The following is a 14,645-nucleotide window of genomic DNA, read 5'->3' as shown; positions in this document are numbered from 1 at the left end:
GAGATGGGGAGTGTGGCTCAGAGGTTCTTATTTCACCAAATGGAAGACGGTGCTACTTTCTCTATAATGAGTATCTTTAGTATACTGAGGGCCCCACAGCCAGCCAGGGAAGCGCTGGCTCACGGGCCTTGCCCACCAGGGACAGAGGTAGAACTGTGCTCCCTCGATGGAGAGGTGGCTTCTCGAGTGCACAGCAGAGCAGCACACTGGATCCTGGGTCCAAACAGAGTCCTTCATCAGCCAGAGGTAGTCGGGAACCCTGAAGAAATTCATGCTAAATTAATCAGCCTTCACCTTTCTCTTAAAAACAGATATGTGGTTGCAGTAGGACTGGAGTGTGGAAAGATTTGCTTATACTCCTGGGAAAAGACCGATCAAGTTCCAGAAATAAACGACTGGATCCGCTGTGTAGAAACAAGTCAAAGGTATTTCTTTCCTGTTTTTGCTTCCACCAGATCAGATAGACGTCGTTGAAGTCTTTAGCAATCTCATGCCTCATTTTCATGGAGAAGAACACAAATCCATTCCTGGTGCTTAACTCCAATTGGTACCTCTGAATTTTGTGGCACTCTCTTGAAATTGACATTTGTTACTATACTGCACTTATTTTTAAAAAGTTTATTTGACCACATGGCTTGTTTGCCTGATATTATCTTTAGAGATAACACATTGGAGATGAAAATGGATTTCAAAATGATGGGTTTCAGAATGTGACCACAGTAGAATTTTAGGAAAATTTGATTCAGAATGTTGGTGATTTTTTTGGAAATATTATAGACTGTGTTTGGTAGCCAGATCTCGTGTTTGAACACTTCAGCTCAGCTCCCGAAACGGAGCAAACCTCCAGGTGCCGCTCCCAGCCCTGTGACGGCTTCAGGCAGAGCGAGGGCTCCGAGCCTTGGGCCTGGGCGTCACCTCTGCCGGCTCAGAGCGCCTGCTGCTGATCGCCTCCTCCTCACCCGCCTGCCTGGACAGCAGGGATCACTTGTCAATCAGCTTCACTCATTTTATGCATTAGAAATGACGAGACTTGCAAAGAAGTCACACATCATTCTGTGTTAGATTTTTTTTTTTTTTTTTAGGATTCTTCAACATTTGTATGTTTAAACTATCCAAAATATAACTTCAAATACAGTTCCAAACAACAGCACCATGAGGAAGGTCACTGGCTTGATGACAAGAGACATGTATTGTACAAGCTATTTCTTCCAGAGGAGTTTGTCTTCTTATCAGCAAAGCATGTTAATGCTTATGATAATTGTATTTATTTAAGTATATTAAAATGAGGTCTGATCTGTCACTGCTTCTCTCATGGCTTCGCTCCTACCTCTCTGAGGCTGGATTTGGCTGTTGAAATAGTTCATGCTGCTGGCTTACCTAAGAGGAAGCCAATGAAATTTCGTATTTCAGGCATTTGAAATTTTCTCTCTTCCCGGCCTCCCCTCCCTTCTTTTCCTTCCTTTCAGTTTGCCCTGCCCACGATGCTCGCTCTGCCTCTGCCTGGTACCCAGACCACATCCATGGCCTGAAACTCAACACTGGCAGGAAGCCCCTTAGAAAGCATGGGCAGGGGACATGTGCAGAATTTGAGTTTTTCATTAAAAGATTTTTTTTGTTATTATGATGACTTTGGATTTGCAAGAACTGATTCCTGACTTTATATTATTTGGATTGCTAACATTACCGTTACCAAATTAGTAGTAATGTTACCTGAAAGACTTAATTTCAATAGACATTTCTTGAATTCCACTGATCATTAAAGCAAAATTTGACAGAAATACATTGTCTGTTTCTTGCTGTTTTTGGTGGTGTCCTTGGTCGGTAAGTAAGATGTTTTCAAGGTTAAAATAAAATTGCTAAACTGTTGTGATAGCACATCTTGATGTTCAGGTTTTGACTTTCATTTATGTTAACAACACTGATAGGAAGCGCATACTAATTTTTTTTTTTTTGCATACTAATTTAATTACTATGAATTGAGCAGCCAGTAAAATGTTTCATAGTCGTAGCATATGTTCATCTCATGATTTCTCTTTGTTTTAGCCAAAGTCATACGCTTGCTATCAAAAAATTATGCTGGAAGAATTGTAACGGAAAGACTGAACAGAATGAAGGAGAAGGTGCTGAATGGTTACAGTTTGCAAGCTGTGGTGAAGATCACACTGTGAAGATACACAGAGTCAACAGATGTGCCCTGTAGTGGACCTAGTGACCACAAGCATACACCCATCAGTGTCTGCAAAGTATTTATCATGTAAATGGATAACCTTTCTTTACCTCGTACTTGCATCGAGTTTCGTTTTTAAGCCTTATGGCAGTAGTCCTTATATGAGTCTCAGATCCTCTGAAATATGATGGAAGCTACAGACTCTTTTCTCAAAATGTTTATATATGCACATACTCTCAGAACCTCGCCCATGCTTTCAGGGATTCAGACCTGCATCTGTGTGTTTCTGATTGAGAGCCTCTGCCCCTCCTTTCTTCATGACCAAATTTGCCTAATTTTATGTCATTTTCATCTTCTGTTTTCATACGCTGCTGTTTGGGACATTTTATTATTTACTGCCCTCTTCCGAAGGAGGACCTAAAAAATAAAGAGATAAAACCCAGATTACTCAATTTTTATTTTAACAGTTTTTGTAAATAAACGGACCACACAAAGTGTGGTCTTGACCCCTTCCTCCCAGTACATACCAGCCATTCTAGGAATTTGGCAGGTGGTCGTGAGTTTGAACTGCAGTCCCTCCCTTCTATTCCTTCAGGGTTTGACTTAAAGTAGAACATAGCCCCATTTAAAATGACAGATGAAGGGGCTTGGAAAGTAGTATTCCGAATCATCTGAACCTCTGTGAGGTCACGTGGATGAGTCACGAGAGGAAGGCTGAAGTCATGAGAGTGAAGGATGTCCCTGGGGGAGTGAGCGGTAGGAACAGACGAACATGCCAGAAAGACAGTATTGGGTGTGCCCACAGAGGTTTGGGAAGTGGGCCACCAGAGCTGAACACTCGCTCGGGAGCTGGATGGGGAGAGCTTCAGAGAGGGTGTGGGAGAGCCTGCGAAGCTGGAGGCATCTGACCCTGTGGAAATGAGCCACCTGGCAGACTGCCCCTTAAACGCACACCATACGTAATAAATGTGCTGGAAGAGGGAGGGGTGGGAGTTTATGCTGTTACCTCACAGGACATTTTGCTTCCAGAGGAGTTCAGTGATACTTAGTCTAAATGAAAGTTTTTAGAGCAGAACTATCTGCTATTTTTAGTCCAACAGAAATACAGCGTAAGCCACCTATGTACTTTAAATTCTTCTGCTGCTGCTAAGTCGCTTTAGTCTTGTCTGACTCTGTGCGACCCCAGAGATGGCAGCCCACCAGGCTCCCCCATCCCTGGGATTCTCCAGGCAAGAACAGTGGAGTGGGTTGCCATTTCCTTCTCCAATGCATGAAAATTGGAGAAGTGAAAAGTGAAAGTGAAGTCGCTCAGTTGTGTCTGACCCTCAGCGACCCCATGGACTGCAGCCTTCCAAGCTCCTTCGTCCATGGGATTTTCTAGGCAAGAGTACTGGAGTGGGGTGCCATTGCCTTCTCCGTAATAGTTTATAGTACCCACATAAAGTAAGAAGAGGTGTAATTTATTTTGATGATCCATTTGTTTTAACCCAGTATATCCCAAATAGGATCATTTTAACAGACAATATAAAAAGTTATGGAGATATTTTACTCTTGTATATAAATCGTTGTATCCTACAAAGTGCAGTTTACATTTAGAACCCATCTCAGTGTGGACTGACCACATTTCAAGTGTCTGCTAGCCACCTGTGGCTACTGGCTCTACCCATATTTGGACAGTGCAGTTCTGAACTACAGAATCTCTATAAACTTGTCTTAGACCTTTAGTGGTGTATGTGTGTAAGCACACGTGTATGAGCGTGTATGCACCAAGGCAGTGAGCACCTCAGCGTCTTAACCGCAAACCAGGATGCCCTAAAGTGTGATTTCTCTGCTAATCCGGGGAAGGATCTGGATCTCCCCATTGGCACACAGTAGTTTGTTCAGATGCCTCACGCGTGGGACTTCAGAGCAGACTCAGTGGACTTAACAGTCCTCTGGAACGTTCTCCAGCACACCCTAAGTTCTGAAAGCAGTCCTGCCCTTGGGGAAGTCAAGTTCATGGTTACTGTTTGACCAGTTGTACATAGTTTTCCCAAGTTGTCCTGAAGCATCTGTGTCATTCAGTAAGTGTTCCCAGGAGCTTCATATACACACATTGTAATTTTACCATGATGGTCTAGTCTTTTTAAAAATTTGGCTGCGCTGGGTCTTTGCTAGTCTTTCTCTAGTTGTGTGCACGCTTCTCGTGGTGGTGGCTTCTACTGGTGTGGAGCACGGACTCTAGAGCACTGGCTCAGTAGCTGCGACCCACCGGCTTAGTTGCTCTGTGGCTTGTGGGATCTTCCCGGACCAGAGATTGAACCTGTGTCCCATCCATTGGCAGGCAGATTCTTAACTACCGGACCACCTAGGAAGTCCACGATGGTCTTAATCTGTTCTTCCCGGAGAACACTTTGAACCATACTCTGGTAGTTCATAGCATCTAAAGCAAAGGGACAGTCTTGCAGCTTTGCTGAGGAGTATTTCAGGATTACAGACCTACCCTTGCCGGTTTGCCCTGATCATTTCATTTCTCTGCCTGATTTACAGCATCAAAGTTCAGATTGATGCCAAGTGTCAGTCTAAGCAGTCTCTTCTGACCTACAGGACTTTACTGGAAGGAGGCGAGGTGGTTGGGTTGTGTTCCCGGCAGTGTTTATCTTGGACAACTAAGAGTCAAATCCCTGCCTTCCCAGCAGCCTTGGGGGAAGCAGCTGTGGTTAGTGATTCCAAAGACAGATGGGGATTGGAGGGAGACTGTGCCAATCCAGGGATAAAACAAAAGGACAGAATCATCTCCTAAGTGAGAGATCCTCGCCACTCCAGAAAATCCTGTAAGGATTCTGTGGTCTGTAAGGAAAATGCAAGGTCTTCTTACCCACTCTGTACAAATCCTGTGTACTTCTCAAGGGAGTCTGGGTGAGGGTTGGAACCCAGAGGTAAGGAATCAGAGTTGTGTTTGAACCCTGGCTCACACTGGCTGTGTCTGGGTAAGCTTTTCCCGTCTCTGTAAGTAGAGATAATATTAATAGGTCAGTCTGACCTTGATTCAATTCTGTGAAAGAAAACACAAAATGTTCTTTTTGGCTTATTGCAAGAATGAAGTTTTCTCTCTAAAAAGGAATCTAGGTAGGCAGGGCAGGTTGGGGAGGGAGACTTCTCAACATGATCAGGGCACCCAGGCTCTTTGCCCTCATCCTCAGTGTGTGGCTTCCTCACTCTCCAGGATGGCTGTTTGGCCTCCTGCCATGATCTTTGCATCCCAGCCAGCAGAAAGGAGGAAGGCATAAGAGGCTTGCCCCTAACTTTAAGAAAACTTGGAAGTCCACACAAGTTCTGCTTAATCTCTGTGACCTGACTTTTATCTTGTTGCTGTACCTCAAGACAGGCTGGGAAATGAAATCTTGATTGCAGGTGGTTCTTAGCTGAGAATTGAATTGCTTTATTTTGGGAGAGAGGACAAATGTTAGTCTCATTTCATAAAAAGTAACCACCTTGTAGGGTTGTTTTGAGGATTAAATGAGCCAATGCATTAAAATGCTAGCCCAAGGTCTGGATTTAGTAAGACACCAATAATTGGTAACTGTTACAATTAAATAAAGTTCAGTTTGTGTCACCTCCGTAGAGCCTTTCAGTTCAGTTCACTCGCTCAGTCGTGTCCGACTCTGTGCAACCCCATGAACCGCAGCACAGCAGGCCTCCCTGTCCATCACCAACTCCCGGAGTTCACCCTAACCCATGTCCATTGAGTTGATGCCATCCAACCATCTCATCCTCTGTTATCCCCTTCTCCTCCCACCTTCTATCTTTCCCAGCATCAGGGTCTTTTCAAATGAGTCAGCTCTTCACATCAAGTGCCCAGAGTACTGGAGTTTCAGCTTCAACATCAGTCCTTCCAATGAATATTCAGGACTGATCTCCTTTAGGATGGACTGGTTGGATCTCCTTGCAGTCCGAGGGACTCTCAAGAGTCTTCTCCAACACCACAGTTCAAAAGCATCAATTCTTCGGCACTCAGCTTTCTTTATAGTTCAACTCTCACATCCATACATGACTACTGGAAAGAGCCTTTCCATAGAGCCTTTATTTCCCCTCATTTCAAGGATTCTTTCTCTGAATTCATAGTATTTTATTCTCATTTTCTTTTATGGCCTTTGTTGCTTCCTATCTTTATTAGTGTGTATCTTAGTCTGTCAGTTGTGCCCAACTCTTTGCAACCCCATGGACTGTACCCACCTGGCTTTTCTCTGCATGGGATTTCCCAGGCACGAATACTGGAGTGGGTTGCCATTCCCTTCTCCAGGGGATCTTCCTGACCCAGGGATCAAACCTGGGGCTCCTGCATTGCAGCTGGATTCTTTACTGTCTGAACCACAAGGGAAGCCCATAAATCCTAAGAAGTATCAATTAGATACTTTCTGTGGTAAGAAAAGTTTGTCTCAAAAAAGACACAGGGAATTATTAGCTCATGTAACTGAAAAAAGTCCAGTGGTAGGACAAAGCACAGGGGTAGTTTGACCAGGACCCTGTTTCCCTGTCTCTGATTCTCAGCTCTGCCCTCTCCATGTGTCAGTCTTCTAGGGCTGCCCTTCCTCATGGCTACAAGAGGGATGAGAGCAGCCCCTGAGGTGACAGATTGCCTTGCTCATGCATATCAAAAAGAATAAACCCTTCAGAGTTCTCTGGTGGTCCAGTGGTTAGGATTCAGAGCTTTCACTGCCAAGGGTCTGGATTGAGTCCCTGGTCGGGGAACTAAAATCCTGCAAGATCTGACAAGGCCCAAAAAAGGAATAAACCCTTAAAGGTGAAGTCCCTAACTTTACTCTGAGTGACCCTCTGAACGAACCACAGTGGGCAGAGGAAAGCACACGGAGTGGCTGGAGCCTGCCCACCTGCTGTAGCAAGAGCGTGAGATCACCTGTTCTGGGGCTGGAGGCAGAGTCAGCCCTATTAGGCCCACATGGGGCTATTTGCCAAAGCAGAGCCGGAGGGGCAGTGGGTGCTGGCTAGGTAGTGAGAGCCAAGTGTACAAGCCTATGAAAGCCTAAACATCAGGGCATCTGATTTGTTTTCCGTAGCATCTAGCACAGTTTAATCTATCTAGCACCATGTACTGTCAAATAGTTGCTGAATCTGAGAATAAGTTTGATAACACGGCTGACTGGTGGGGGAGCATTCTCCAGTGTAAGCCACCAGTCAGTAAAGGGAGTAATTGGCATCAAACCCTTTCCCTGCCTTGGTGGCATAAAGAGGGGACAAAGAGCAGGAAGAAGATGACAGCGTAGAGGGGAACAAGAAGGGAGTGGTCTGGCCTCGTTCATTCACTCCTTGAATGAACAGGGAGAAGCTAGGACCCCAGGGAAAGGGCCTCAGGAAGATGCCTGCTGTGGGTCCACCCACCCTTTTGCTCCTGTGGTCTGCCTAGTACTGGGTGGGGTCGAGGGGGTTGTTTTGAACATGAGTTTGGATATAATAGAGCCTTGTTCCCAAACATGGTGATTTTGAGCTGCCCTTTCAGCTTCTATTCACAGAGAAGGTCTCCTGTCACTCCAGGGGAGGGAGCTTCCTGGGGTTTTCAGATCTTTCTTTCCACTGCTCTCAAGTTATTTCTACCAGAGCTTCCACCCTACCAGGCTCTGCTGAGAAACCAGCTCCATTGCGGTCTCTCTTACTTTCTGCTGTGCAATAGTGTGCATACATATATATATATAGTATACTTACTATATATATATAAAATTAATTTATATATAAATAAAAATTATATATATTTATTTATTTGGCTGTATCAGGTCTTAGTTATGGTCTGAGGGCTGAAGAGTACATGGGCTCAGTAGTCGCAGAGCTGGGGATTAGCTGCCCCATGGCATGTGAGATCTTAGTTCCCTGAACAGAATTTGAACCTGGCTCCCCTGCATTGGAAGGCAGATTCTTAACCACTGGATCACCAGACCCTCTTCTGATTTCTCTGGTACCAGGATATCTAGATCATTGTTCTCATTGTTGGGGAGGCATGCATTTTCCTTCTAGCAGGAAACACTAATTTCATCATCCAAACCAAATTCAGCCTCCTCTGAAACATCCACCCTCATTTTACCTGGCAGGAAATATGATTCATTGTAATTGGCAGCCTCCAACTATCTCTACGATCAAGAGGCCTGGGGGGTTTTAGCCAATAGAAAAACCTCTACCCTTCCTCGCCATTTAAGACCAGGCCATTATAATGGAGTTTCCATCCCCACCCAGACAACGGACATGATCACTTAGGTCACTGCATACAATCTCACCAAGCAAGTTCAATAGTCCGATTAGTCCTCGTCCTAACTGGCTTTTCAGGCTGTTACCACCAAGGTGCTCTGCTCTGGCTCTCCTCCCATCTCTGACTGTACCTTCTCACTCGTCAGTGGCACAGAGGCAGATGACTCCTAAATGTCACTGTCCCTGGAGTTTTGACTCTTCCTTTGAACACTTCAGAGCTCCTGGGATGACCTGTCCACAGGCCTCCCATGAGTTGTGTCTCCAACTGACACTGTCTTTCCTGAGGCTGGGGCCCGAATTTTCACTTAGACATCCTGAACTGAGCCCCATCTTGGTTCCAATATACCTGGGCTACCAGGGGTCTCAGACACACCTCTTCCCGTCCCTCCTGTACCCCAGACAGGCTCCTTGGCACTGGAGGGTCTGACAGCCCTCTCGCCTTCCTCTCCATCCCCTCCCCTCCTCTGCACCTGGAGCCTGTGCTCCAGGTTCAACCAAGGTCCTGCTTTGGGAATATTCTGAGCCTTCTGTGCCTCTAGGCCACCGAACATGGAACGCTCCCCGCCTCCCCCTTCTCTGGACCCTCTGGAGTCCCAGGTGAGGGAGGCTCAACCTTCTGAAGGCAGGCCCCTTCTCCAGCACTCTGCAGCATGGAGCGGTGATCTGGTTGCAAACCCATCTTCTTCACTGTCCTGGGGGCCTCTCAGCCCAGAGGCCGCCTTGTGGACTGTTTTCTTCCCAGTGCCCACCAGGTTCCCAGCAGGGAGCAGCTCCCCAGTGGACACTAAATGACCGTCCCTGCCAGAGCCCGTTTTCATCTGCAGTAATTCAGCCTTGGACAGTTGCAAGAAGACCACCCCACCATCTGGCCTGGTCACAGTCATTAGTTTGGCTGAAATCACCTCTTTGGGGCACTTTCTTGCTCAAAAATCTTCAGAATGATATTCCAGTCCCTTGGCCTGACTTACAGCCTTTCAAAACCCACCCCCAAACCTGCCCTACCTCCTTCCTTGACCTCCACAGGCTCTAACTCTGAAAGGCACTCATGGAACTGTTTCCAAGCGAGCACATGAATGAATAGTACACGAATCAAAGTCTTCTGTAGAGTGGGGATCCTCGAGAGTGGAGCCCATTGCCAGGGACCGTAGCCTGAGTACAGAGCCAGGCTCAGTGGGCTGGATCAGGGACAAAACCCCACCAAGGTGGGGGGACAGGGCTCCCTCACCTGTCTACCCAATCTGGCTATGAAAGGGAAAGTGTTAGTCGCTCAGTTGTGTCCGACTCTTTGCGACCGCGTGGATGGTAGCCCACCAGACTCCTCCGTCCATGGGATTCTCCAGGCAAGAATATTGGAGTGGGTTGCCATGCCCTCCTCCAAGGGATTTTTCCACCCAGGGATTGAATCCAGATCTCCTGCCTTGCAGGCAGATTCTTTACTGTCTGAACCACCACACATTTTTCATGGTTCTTGGTGAGAGAGGGTCATCCAAAGGATCTGAAGAGTTGTTTCACTACCAAGTTCTAAACTTTGGGTCCTGAGGCTGGTTGCCAGGACCTCAGAATGGACCAGACCAGGCTCTTGCAAGGTCCCAGGGCCAGCAGCTAGACCAGGGAGGATGAAGCAGTGGCAGGCCTGTAGCACAGGAGTTTATTGAATGATGCATATGTGTAAGACATTCTCTGGTGGGGACTGGAGGTTCTACTTCAGGCGGGGTAGGAGTGAGCAATCTAATTTCTGACAGTCTCATTCTGGCAGGAGAGGCCCAGGGAATCTTGGAGACTGAGGCTCCCGACGTCCCCCTCCACCCCGCCCTCCCTTCTTCACTGTGGCCCAGGTCTCAGGCTTTTTCCTTTGGGGTGCCTTCCCTGGACTCCTGGTTGGAAGTAGCTCCTTTCTCTCCTCCCTCCTGCCATTCTAACCTGCATTCTGAAGCCAAGCAACAGGGCACTCAGCCCCTGCTGTCTGAGTCATGTCCCTACGTGGCTGTAGGCACAATATCTTCACATCCTCTGGAGCACGCAGGGCCCTGGGCAGAACCAGGAGCTTAAAGATACTTCTTGACTAAAGGGTAGTTCAGTGGTTTTTAATGACCTTAAGCGTTCTACACTGTACATCGGAGGACACAGTTGACAGAGTGAAAAGGCAACCTACGGAACAGGAGATAATATCACAAATGATGTATCTGATGAAGGGTTAATATCCACACTATATAAAGAACTCCTACGGCTCAATTAAAAAAAAAAAAAAACAACCAATTCAAAAAAGAAGGGGGGCAAAGGGTTTGAACAGACAATTCTCCAAAGATGATACATGAATGGCCATTAGGCACCTGAAAAGATACTCAACGCCAGCAATCAGTAGGGAAATGCAAATCAACCCCATAGTGAGAAGCCACCTCACACCCAGTAGGATGGCTTTACTATAACAACAAAAATCTAACCAAACCAAATAGAACCAGAAAGTAAGGACTGGTGAGAATGTGGAGAAATTGGAACCCTTGTGCACTACTGGTCAGAACGTAAAATGCTGCAGCTGCTATGGAAAACAGTATGGTAATTCCTTAAAAATTAAAAATAGCACTACCATATAATCCAGCAATCCCACTTCCAGTTATATGTTTGAAAGAACCGGAAGTAGGATCTCAAAGAGATACTCACACACCCATTTTATAGTATTGTTTATAATAGTCAAGTAGTGGAAGTATTCCAGTTGTCCATCACTTTGGATGGGTCAAAAAATATGTTATATACCTATGTGTGTGTTAGTTGCTCAGTCGTGTCTGACTCTCTGTGATCCCACGGTCTGTAGCCCACCAGGCTCCCCTGTCCATGGGATTCTCCAGGAAAGAATACTGGAGTGCGTTGGCATGTCCTCCTCCAGGGGGTCTTCCTGACTGAAGGATCAAACCTGGGTCTCCCACATTGCAGGTATATACGTATAGTGGAACCTAAACATACATATATATATATATATATATATATATATACACACACACACACACATATATATAGCAGGTATATACCTATAGTGGAACCTAAACCTATATATAGGTTCCATATATACATACACACACACACACACACACACATATATATATATAGCAGGTATATACCTACAATGGAACCTAAACCTATATATATATATAGATGTATATATATACACACACATATATATACATATATACCTATATACACATACACACACACATACACACACACACACACACACATATAGGAAGTAAAGTAAGTAAGTGAAGTCGCTCAGTCGTGTCCGACTCTTTGCAACCCCATGGACTGTAGCCTACCAGGCTCCTCTGTTCATGGGACTGGAGTGGGTTGCCATTTCCTTCTCAAGGGGATCTTCCCGACTCAGGGACTGAACCTGGGTCTCCTGCACTGCAGGCAGACGCTTTACTCTCCGAGCCACCAGGGAAGCCTATATATTATTCAGCCTTAAAAAAGGTGAAGTCACTCAGTTGTGTCCGACTCTTTCCAATCCCATGGACTGTAGCCTGCCAGGCTCCTCTGTCCATGGGATTTTCCAGGCAAGAGTCCTGGAGTGGGTTGCTATTTCCTTCTCCAGGGGATCTTCCTGACCCAGGGATTGAACCACGTTCTACCTGCATTATAGGCAGACACTTTACCATCTGAGCCACCAGGGAAGATTCTTAAAAAAAGGAAATTCTAAACATATACTACTACATGGACATCATGCTAAGTGAAATAAGCTAGTCACAAAAAGACAAATACTGTTTGATTCCACCCATAGGAGGTACTTAGAGTAGCCCAATTTTTGTGTACAGAAAGTAGAATGGTGGTTGCCAGAGGCTGGGGGAGGGGGACGTGGAGTTCTTATTTAACGGGCACAGAACTTGTTTTGCAAGATGAAAGGAACTCTGGAGATTGTTTGCACAGCAGGTGGATGAACTTGATACTACTGAACTGGGCACTTAAAAATGGCTAAGGGACTTCCGAGGCAGTCCAGTGGTTAAGACCCCAAGCTTCCAATGTGGGAGTCATGGGTTAGATCCCTGGTCAGGGAACTAAGATCCCATATGCCTTGTGACCAAAAATAAAGAAAAAAAGAGCTCTGGCTTCTGAAGAAAAAAAAAAAATTCCTAAGAGGGTAAATTTCTTGTTATGTATATTTAACACAATTAAAAAAAATTTTTTTAAAGGAGTTCTGACTTGGCCCAGATTGTTTCCTAGCAAGTTTGTCCTAAGCACCCTTGTGGATTTCTGACCTGTTACGCAGCCACATAACACCTTGAGGAGAAGCACTCCGTCCATTCCCTGGGAAACGACCGAGGCTGTCACTCCTCAGGGTGCAGTTCAAGGACGCTAACGTCAGTATCACCCAGGCTGGTTAGAAACCTAGAACCTGTCCCACTCCTGCCAAACTTAATTAGAATCTGCGTTTTAACAGATTTCCAGATAATTCTTGCAGGTTAATTCCTGAAAAACTTGTCCTCAAGGAGAAGAAGGGCATTAAAGAGAGGGGTGAGGGGAGCACCACCCCCCACCATTCCCCCAACTTACAGGTAGGGAAACGGAGGCTGAGATGCCCAAGGTTCCTGCTCCAAGCGTGGCTAGAAGGTGTGGCACAGGCAGGTGGGTTGGGTGATGATGCTAAGGAGCAAACGGGGGCACCCATCCATCGATGCATTCATTCCTTCCAGAGTAAGATCCTAGGGATTCTGCTGTGAGTGAGATGAGCCAGAGCGGTCTTTAGGCAGAGCCCACCCCAGGTGCTACAGCCTCTGTACCCAATGCCTCCAGACTGGGCCACAACAACCACCACTTCCATGCCCCTCCCCGCCAGGGTCTTTCCCAGATCTGGTGCTGGGGGCACGGTCAGGAGGGCTGGCTCTCACAGTGGGCCACTGGGTCCTTGGGGGTGCTTTTTATAGGAGCAGAGGCTGGTCCAGGGAGTCTGTTCCGCTCACTGTCACGCATCCCAAGGCGACCGCAGGCCTGGCGGTAGCACAGGCAATGAACTTGTCTCCTGGACTCCCTTCCCACCGCAGCTTGCTTGAGGGCTGGGACAGGAAGGAAGGGGGCAGAGCACAACTATTAAAAGAATGATGAAACTATTGACAGGAACAGGATGTAACAAAAACTGGTTAGAGCCTCCTAGGCACAAGATGGCGGACAACTTGACCTCCAGTAGACCTTGAGCCTCATACACTCTCTCTAATACATTAGCCTCTGCTAAAGGGCACACCCACCAGAGCAGCGGCAGTTCCATAAAAGGCCAAAAAGTGCCTGCTACCCTAGTTCCCGAAAATCCCTGCCCCTTCTCCAAGACAGAATATTCCTCCCACTCATTAGCCTATGAAATGACCCAGCCCATAAAAACTAAGCACCCCACACTTCCAGGCACCTCTCCCACCTTCTGAGACACCCCACACTGTCTATGGATTGTGCCTCTAACTAAACCTTTCATTTTCCTGTGGCTTGCTCTTGAATTCTTATCTGCATAACCTGCCCCGAGGATAGATATGAGCTTGACCATCCTCTTATGCCCCATTTTTCCTACGACAGAGCCAGCAGTCCATTCTTGGGGCCCCACCGTGGGTCTCCAAGGACCGGAATCTGAGTCCTCACCTTAGCTCCCTCCAGACTTTCAGGCTTCCCACAGTGGGTTCAGCACAGCCCCAGCTTGGTTCTACACCTGCGGTGCCTTCCCTTCCCTGGGCCTCCAGTACTTTTCACTCCATCCTGGGAAGCGGCCCGCACCTGCCCACCCTCTTCCTCATTCACTTCCGGCCACGCGATTCGCGCACGTGGGTGTGACCCGGCCCTCCGCACTCGAGGTAGTGATCCCCTCGGATACAGGGTCCGGGATGGAGCGGAGGCGGAGCTTTTGCTTGGGTCGCACTCGAACTACCCGGTTCCGAAGGTACGCACCTGCCTGCTGCTGGTGCTGCTAAGTCACTTCAGTCGTGTCCGACTCTGTGCGACCCCATAGACGGCAGCCCACCAGGCTCCCCCGTCCCTGGGATTCTCCAGGCAAGAACACTGGAGTGGGTTGCCATTTCCTTCTCCAGTGCATGAAAGTGAAAAGTGAAAGTGAAGTCGCTCAGTAGTGTCCGACCTTCAGCGCTCCTCCGCCCATGGGATTTTCCAGGCAGGAGTACTGGAGTGGGGTGCCATCGCATCTGCCTAGACTTGATTAACCAAACTCTTGGATCCTCGGTCTTTTTCCTCTTTCACCTTTTGCTCAGCCGCATTTTCAGAGACG

At 47.0% G+C, this 14,645-nt stretch overlaps 1 protein-coding gene and 1 long non-coding RNA gene across 14 annotated transcripts in view; one reads left to right on the top strand and one right to left on the bottom strand.

Moving 5' to 3' along the window:
* ELP2 (elongator acetyltransferase complex subunit 2) overlaps positions 1-2,609 on the top strand; it is a 47,682-nt gene extending 45,073 nt beyond the window's left edge. For both annotated transcript variants that reach the window (XR_015153717.1, XM_086372733.1), the window contains 2 exons: positions 312-425; positions 2,044-2,609. Coding sequence is in view for 1 of the 2 variants with exons in the window: in XM_086372733.1 (XP_086228859.1) it covers positions 312-425; positions 2,044-2,200 (271 nt within the window). In the remaining variant the exon portion in view is untranslated. The remainder of the gene's footprint in view (positions 1-311; positions 426-2,043) is intronic.
* On the bottom strand, positions 2,075-14,638 carry LOC147345927 (uncharacterized). Of its 12 annotated transcripts, none has more exons than XR_015153721.1 (5): positions 14,312-14,448; positions 13,276-13,440; positions 12,941-13,101; positions 5,025-5,153; positions 2,075-2,584 (listed from the first exon to the last, which is right to left on the bottom strand). It is a non-coding gene; the product is annotated as an uncharacterized LOC147345927 (long non-coding RNA). The 12 variants fall into 12 exon arrangements; XR_015153725.1 differs by having other exon boundaries at positions 12,941-13,098; XR_015153723.1 differs by lacking the exons at positions 2,075-2,584; positions 5,025-5,153 and adding exons at positions 10,465-10,549; positions 11,153-11,349 and having other exon boundaries at positions 14,009-14,448.
* Positions 14,639-14,645: the final 7 nt, after the last annotated feature.

The sequence above is a fragment of the Bos grunniens genome, chromosome 24 (genome assembly GCF_055505025.1).
Source record: "Bos grunniens cultivar Pamir isolate PY7600 chromosome 24, Bosgru_T2T1.0, whole genome shotgun sequence".
NCBI classification, from domain to species: domain Eukaryota; kingdom Metazoa; phylum Chordata; class Mammalia; order Artiodactyla; family Bovidae; genus Bos; species Bos grunniens.
The sequence above is the reverse complement of the archived record's forward strand: the minus strand, read 5'-3'. Positions and strand labels throughout refer to the sequence as shown.